General features: G+C 43.5%; 1 protein-coding gene across 1 annotated transcript; it reads right to left on the bottom strand.

The window, feature by feature from the left end:
- Positions 1–396: 396 nt before the first annotated feature.
- Positions 397–4419, bottom strand: trim69 (tripartite motif containing 69). The gene is made up of 6 exons (XM_006788824.3): positions 3644–4419; positions 2911–3006; positions 2474–2707; positions 1765–1787; positions 1558–1673; positions 397–1430 (listed from the first exon to the last, which is right to left on the bottom strand). The coding sequence occupies exons 1-6, from the start codon at positions 4277–4279 to the stop codon at positions 886–888; spliced, it is 1650 nt and encodes a 549-aa protein (XP_006788887.1). The 5' UTR covers positions 4280–4419; the 3' UTR covers positions 397–885.
- Positions 4420–7196: the final 2777 nt, after the last annotated feature.

The raw sequence follows: 7196 nt of genomic DNA, 5'->3' as shown, positions 1-7196 counted from the left end.
CCATGTTTTAGTTATTTATTTATTTATTTATTTTTGTCCCCCCTGCACAATCAATCATCATTAAAGGGACAGTTTTTTGTTCCAGGCTGCAAACGTGTTCATTTCAGTTCTTTGCTTGTGACCCCGTAGTATAAAACATTTATTCATAGCGCTGCAAGTGGTTGAATAAATTAATTAATGAACTCTTAAGGGTACCATAAGGTAGTCATAGAAAGCAGAATTAAGGAGTTTGATCATGGAGGTGTTCGGTTCATTTTAATACTGGAAATAACACACTTGTGCATATAATTACGGACATCTTTTTACATCTTTGGTGCCACACATTTAGTGTAGCAGGCTTTTGATCAATATGTGCAAAGATTTCTCAGTTACAAAAATGTGCACACATACAAAAAGGCGATTTAAATTGATTTTTATTTAAGTATGTGCAAACCTAATGTTTGTTATGATGAAATAAAAAGTTTCTCCATGGTCCTTGAATGCATCACATCATCAAGTCCTGTGACTCCAGTATAATTCAGGGTGCCAGTTATTTACAGAGTAAAAAACAAAGTACTGAATGAATTAATGAATCATGCATAAAGAAGATTACATAACAGCACATTACAATAATGTCACTACAGTCAGATAACCAGACAGTTTCACATTCTTCACCGAAGCACAGCTTCTCTGAAATGAAATGGTTGACAGTAGATTCATAGTCTGCAAACTCAGCAAAGCTTAGATACACGTGTTTCTGATTACTGATGAGATAAACTGCACAGTGCATTTGCACAGTTTCAAATCTGTACAGTAGGAACCTTTTTTATTCACATATGTTTTTTTGCATATCTAGTCATTTTTGGTAACTGTTTGACCCTTTGTCCTCTGTTTTTTTCACAGCAGTTAAATCTTTGGCAAGAAAACTTTGAGAGGCTCATTTTCATGCACTTTGTCCAGGAAGCCCAAGTTGAAATAAGGATACAGTGTTTCAGTGAAGGTCTCCCTGAAGGTGTACAGGTGTGTCATGCTCTCTGCGTTGTAGAAGGACACCAGGCCCCTCTTGTAGTCCACGTACACACCGATCCTGGCCAGTGGCTCCTCCAGTGACAGGACAGTTGGAGGGGACGTACCTGCCATGTACTGAATCCCATAAGAGAGAGAGATAGTCCAGAAGCCGTTAGCTGGAAGGGCTTTGATGACTCCCTTTCTGGGTACCGACTCCCGGGCTACCCCCACAGTCCAGACTGTGCTGCTGTAGACCTCAATCTCCCAGTAGTGGCGCCCGTGGGTGAAGCCCTGGCTACCCAGCAGCGACAGGGCGGCATTAAACCTGTTGGGATTGTCCTCCACAGTGTGGTTAAAGTTCTGGTATCGAACGCAGGTGAGGGAGGAAGTCAGACTGAGCCAGGGGTTGGCCGTGCTGGAGTTAAATGTAATGGAAGCTGGAACTAAAAAGAGGAGAAAGCAAAGGCAAGAGAGGAAGTTTAAGGCTAAAGATGTTTCTTTGCTGGATATTTTGATGATGGTTTCTGTGCAGTGCAGCGATTCAGGAGTCTGAGTGTCACTTTTAAGTACCTGGATAGATGCTTCCTTTCATAGATTTCCACACTCTGTACTGTAGGGGCCCTGCAAACCGGCCCTCACACAAACTAGGCGGTGTAAACACGGGTTTCTCAAACTTAAGTGGAGGCCTGTCAACGAAAGCAAAGTCAAACAATGAAACCAAAGAACAAAAACAGAGCCTTTCAAGGACAAAATATTCTGCCCCTTTCCCACGCTCACCTCTGGAGAAGTGCTTTGATGCTCTGAAATGAGACACGGGGATAAACACAGGAAAAGAGACAAAAAGACTGTAATTAGTTTTGCTGTATTTGAAAGAAGAGAGAGCTTTTTCCACATTACATCAATGTCTGACCTCACATTATCCCACCCTGCGGGATCTCCCTGTGGCCGGGGGAAATTCCCACTGCCTTGGCCTGAGTATGGCCCGATGCCTGAACTGAACTCATTTTTCTAGAGCTCAGCGACTGAGGTCGTTGGCCTGAATCTTGTCTAAGCTCATAAATGTTTTGTTTGGAAAAAAAACTACAACAGTGTTGTTGTTATTTATCACGCTTTACCCTTAAAGTTTTTTCATAATGATGTAATCAAATCGACCGTCTTGCTAAGACCACTCTGCAGACTTAACAGGAAAGCCAAAGCGGTCACACCCAGCTCAGTTATATCTTGAATGTTGACGTTGGACCCTGTTTAACCTGTTGGCACAAAAATGTATGTCTGCTACATAATAGACTGAAAAACACCTCATTTTCTTCCCAAATATTGTGCTTCTGATTCTATTTCTTTCAAAACAGTGATACAAATGTTTTGAAAAAGTATTTAAAATCAAGAGTTCAGCATTTTTTGGCTTAATCATCCCCAGAGCTGACTCATCATCCTGGTAATAACTTCCAGATGAACTGTGCTGTATGTACAAACAGGCTAAGCGTACCCGGAGCAGAGTGAATGGGTCCTGCTCTTTTAGTTTGTCCTCTATCTCATGGACGGCCCTCTGCAGACGCGAGATCTCCACGCACAGCAGGGCCTTGTGCTCGTCCAGGCGAATCAGCTCTCTTCGCTCCTCCGTCTTCAGCTTCACCTGCAGCAGTTTCTCCTCCTGGTAGAGGAACTGGTGCAGGTCGCTGAACTGGGCTTCAATGCGCTGCTTCAGATCAGCGGTGTGCTCCTGAGTGGGAGATGCATATTGTTACTGGGCGCGACGGTCTATTTCAAAAAGCACAACAGCCTGTGCACACATACACAAAAACATTAAAAATCCATGAGGGGAATGAGACAGGAAACTGTGGGTCAAGTGGGTCAGTCTGGATATTTATAGTGATTGTAGCATGCGCAGTGGCGAGGTTTTGATTCCGATGTGTTTCCTCTCACCTTCAGCTTCTTGACCTCGTCTTCAGCTTCTCTGTCACACTGCAGCGCTATGTTGAGCTCAGCTTTTAAAGAGTCCATTGAGCTGTGCAGAGATGCCTGTCAGGGCAGAAACACAAAATCAAAGCATTTTGTTTAACCATCCATTCTCTTCTGCTTAGCCAATTCAGGGTCACGGGGGGCTTTAGCCTATCCCAGCTGCGAGAGGCGGGGCACACCCTGGACTGATGGCCAATCTGCTGCAGAGCTAACACAGAGACATCCATTCACACTCACATTCACACCTGTCTATGTGTTTGGACTGTGGCAGGAAGGCAGTACTTTGAGAGAATTCACGCAATTCAGTGGGAGAACATGCAAACGATGGTGGATTCAAACCCCAGACCGTCTCACTCTGAGGCACCAGTGCTAACCACCTCACCACTGTGCAGCCCGTCAAAACATACTGACTCCCTCAAAGTCAATGTCTTGTCCAGGGTGATTTGTTGAAAACACAATGGGAAGCGTGACAAATTAGAGCTTACTTTTGCTTTAAGCCTAACCTGGGAGACTCCACACTGATGAACAACACAAGAGGATGCATGTTTGCAAAACCAGAAGAAGTTGTTTTTGGAAAATATGAAGCCAAGTCTAAAACTTTATAAAAGCAAAAACAGTTTAAACCCCATTAACAGTAATATTGACTTCCTGCTGAACGTTTAACTGCTGACAGGCACTTCATTAAAGCTTAACTCACCCTGTACTTCTGTTCTGCCTCCTGGACACACACCATGGTGTGACTTCTGTGCTCCTGGGAGATGCCACACACCAGACACACCAGCTCCTGGTCCTCCTCACAGTACAGTTTCAGCTCCTCCCTGTGTCGGCTACAGCGTGCAACCGGTGCAGGAGCCCTCTCTGGCACCCCGGCATCTGGCAGGCAGGGTCCAGTCCCGCTCTCCTCCAGACCCTGACAGTAACTCTCCACTATGTTGGCCACTATACGGTTGGGTCTGTAGCTCGGTCCGGGATACACCTTCCTGCACTGAGGGCAGGAGCCGGCTCCACCTTGCCCCGTGCCCCGTGGCCCTGCCCAGTAACCCTCAATGCAACCCTGGCAAAATGTGTGATCACAGGGCAAGGATACTGGCTGCTTGAAAAGATCCAAACAGATGGAGCAAGTCAGGTCTCTGCTGATTCTGTGAGCCGAGCTTTTAGCCACTTTTCCAGCTATGGGAGGCTGTCGCGGCTTTTCCATTGCTGTTTGCACAGCAAAGTCTCCTTCTTTAGGTTTCCAACTTTTTTTGTCCGGCTTTATCCCCTGGTTCACTTTCTCCAGGTTCTGCAGATAGACTGACTGGATTTTCTTCACTTCTTTCTGATTCTTGCTCATTCCTTTGCCTTTAGTGTCCTTCTTTGTTCTTACTGTACTGCTGGACTTCTGAATCCTTCCTCTCCTACAGAGTGTGGCCGCTCTCTTTGGCCTCCAGTTTTCCTGTTGCTGTGGGGAAAACAAGGGGGTGGTGCAGAGGCAGCATGAGCCTCTCACATGCAGATCAGATAGTGAGGGGATCTCAGAGGCCCCCCTTTCCCCCTTAGACTGACGTCAGTCAGGAAATTGAGGCGGACCATGGATATTCTTTCCTTTGCATGTTTGTTTAGTAAAGTCTGCGCAAGTAAAGTCCGACTTCACTAAACTCTTAATCTGCTCTAAGAATAACTAAAGAAAAATGTAAATCCAGTGGATGTGACTGTGTGAGCTCTTGCCGTGAGTGTGTGTTAGATGGACAAAGCAGGAAAACATCTGTGAGTAGTAGATAGCGATTTCATCATTCTAATTATGGCCACGATCTCTGCCAAGTAAGTAAAAGGTAGAAGGGTATCATTCAAAACTGTACGCATAGAAAGCTCCACAACAGACAGAGTACTCTTTATCCAGACATAACGTCCAGTAAAGCTTATTTAAAAATCCAAGCTGAGTGAGAAATTTGTGTTTCGCTTGCCAAGACTCGTATCAGCAGCACCACATGGGCCAACTAAATATTACAGGATGTTACATCAGCCTAATGACACTGTAAATGTAGGCATGCTGTGATTATTTAGTGCATAATCACAGGTCGGGTGAGTAAACGCACAGCAGTACTGCATAAATGTTTATACTGAGTGAGAGTTTTTATTTGTTTGCCTGTTTGTTTGTTTTAATCAGCCTGTCTTGTGTGTGCCAATATTCTGATTGCTGCACTTTCTGTAAATAACACTTGTTCCTCCTATGATGAATGACATGAATATACCTGAAGACGTTCTTGTTTTCTTTTAGAAAACCTTTCAGTCAGTTTCTCTGCCTTTTCTCTGCCTGTACTCTGTGTTATGAGCAATAGGGACATCTGGTGTCCAAAGTGAAACTTTAACTAGAACTAAACTTATTACAGATCAATATGACGAACATCAAATTGATAATATAACTGGGTAAACAACAGCTATGATTAAGCAAACCCTTTTTTTTTTTAATGTAGTACCAGTTGAGGGTAGAAAGCAGGAACCAACACCTAAAGGATTGAATCAGAGTTTTACAGGTGAACAAAGTGCTTGCAAAGTAGCAATATTACAGTGTAAAATCAGTGTGCTGCAAATTAAAGGCATCACAATACACTCATGGAAACTTATTAAGTACATCTATCTCACTGCTCGTGTCAGCATCACATGCACTTAATCATGTAGGCATCAAGTAAACCCGCTGAACTTCAAACTGACCATCAGAATGGAAAAGGATGACTTAAGTGATATTCTGGGATTTTCCCACAAAGCCCTAGGGTTTCCAGAGAATCGTCCAAAAAAGAGAAAATACCCAGTGAGCTGCAGTTCTCTGGTGAACACGCCTTGTTGAGAATGGCCAGGCTGCTTCGAGTTGATAGGAACAGTGACACAAATAACCACTAATTACAACCAAGGTGTGCAGAAGAGCATCTAGTGAACACACTAGATTTTCAAGCAAATGTGCTAAAGCAGCAGAAGATGGGGGTGATGTGATGGTGTGCAGGATATTTTCTTGGCACACTGGGCCTATTAGTAGCATCTGAGCAGACGTTAAAAGCTACAATCTACCTGAGTATTGTTGGTATTGCTGACCATGTCCATCCCTTTATGACTACTGGTGGAACCAGAGAGTCTTCGTCTTTACCATAAAGAATTAAGGCAGCTCTGAAGCCAAAAGGAGTCCCGCCTAGTACGAGCAAGGTCATACTAGGCTACGAATATTTATTTATAAATTTGTTATATTTCATTTCCTTATGAATATTGTCAGGTAATTGTCAGGAATCCCAATTAAAGTAAAATAATATCACATCTTTCTTCTCCTCTGTATTTTTACACCGGTTGTCCTTGCGCCTCTTATCTTCCTACAGGTTTGCCTCACTGCTGCAGACACTTAAGTTATTTTTAGCAGCACAAGTTCCAGAGAGCCTCCAGTTTCCCTGGTGTCTTACACATGAGCTCCGAGTTTAATTGAGGGTGTGTGCTCAGTGCGGACGTGCTTCATGTGTGCGTGTGGGAGTTTCTTTTATTTTCTCTCTCGCCTCATGAATGTTGCATTTTTTGTCCCCTCTAAATTTGCCACATACACTCACATGCATGGCTGCACGCATTTATGCACATATCCGCCCTTTTGTTCTCAAGCTCTGCCACAAATATCTGCTGATACTCATCTGTGAGTATCATAAGAGGCAAGCCTACCTGTTTCTGCAATATTATTAAAATATATAATAATAATGGATTGCATTTATATAGCGCTTTTCGAGACCCTTATAGCGCTTTACACTGCCACTATTCATTCACTCTCATATTCACACACTGGTGGAGGCAAGCTACAGTTGTAGCCACACCTGGGGCAGACTGACAGGAGCGAGGCAGCCATCGGCCCCTCTGGCCAACACCATATATCCAAAGCTTTAGATGACTATCAAAGGATAAACACGTGCACATGATGCACATGAGGTTTTACAGCCTCATAGGAAAGAGCACATTCAGACACTCTCCCCAAAGGTTCAACAGGATGAAAATACAGAGGAACCAATATTAAAATCATCACAGCCTTTGAAAGAAAATTTATACTTGTCCTTTGAAGAATTTGTACTGTCTTTTGCGCTAATACATATAATAAACAGCTTATAAATCACAAGTAGTCTGTTCAAAACAGCCTGTAAAAGCTATTATTATTATCATTATTATTAAAAGCCGCAGGCATGTTTTTCTTCAGTGTCTGTTTAGACACAGGATCTTGGCCCTGTTGGACGCTGCATTGTGTGTTTTTTTTT

The sequence above is a fragment of the Neolamprologus brichardi genome, chromosome 7, assembly GCF_056152115.1.
Source record: "Neolamprologus brichardi isolate AB-2024 chromosome 7, ASM5615211v1, whole genome shotgun sequence".
In the NCBI taxonomy this organism is placed as follows: Eukaryota; Metazoa; Chordata; class Actinopteri; order Cichliformes; family Cichlidae; genus Neolamprologus; species Neolamprologus brichardi.
The sequence above is the reverse complement of the archived record's forward strand: the minus strand, read 5'-3'. Positions and strand labels throughout refer to the sequence as shown.

Coding starts and splice junctions, on each gene's coding strand:
- trim69 (XM_006788824.3), bottom strand. CDS start 4,279: ATGAGCAAGAATCAGAAAGAAGTGAAGAAAATCCAGTCAGTCTATCTG. Junction 3,007..3,643: donor AGGCAGAACAGAAGTACAGG/GTGAGTTAAGCT, acceptor CTGCCCTGACAG/GCATCTCTGCACAGCTCAAT. Junction 2,708..2,910: donor ACGAGGTCAAGAAGCTGAAG/GTGAGAGGAAAC, acceptor TCTCCCACTCAG/GAGCACACCGCTGATCTGAA.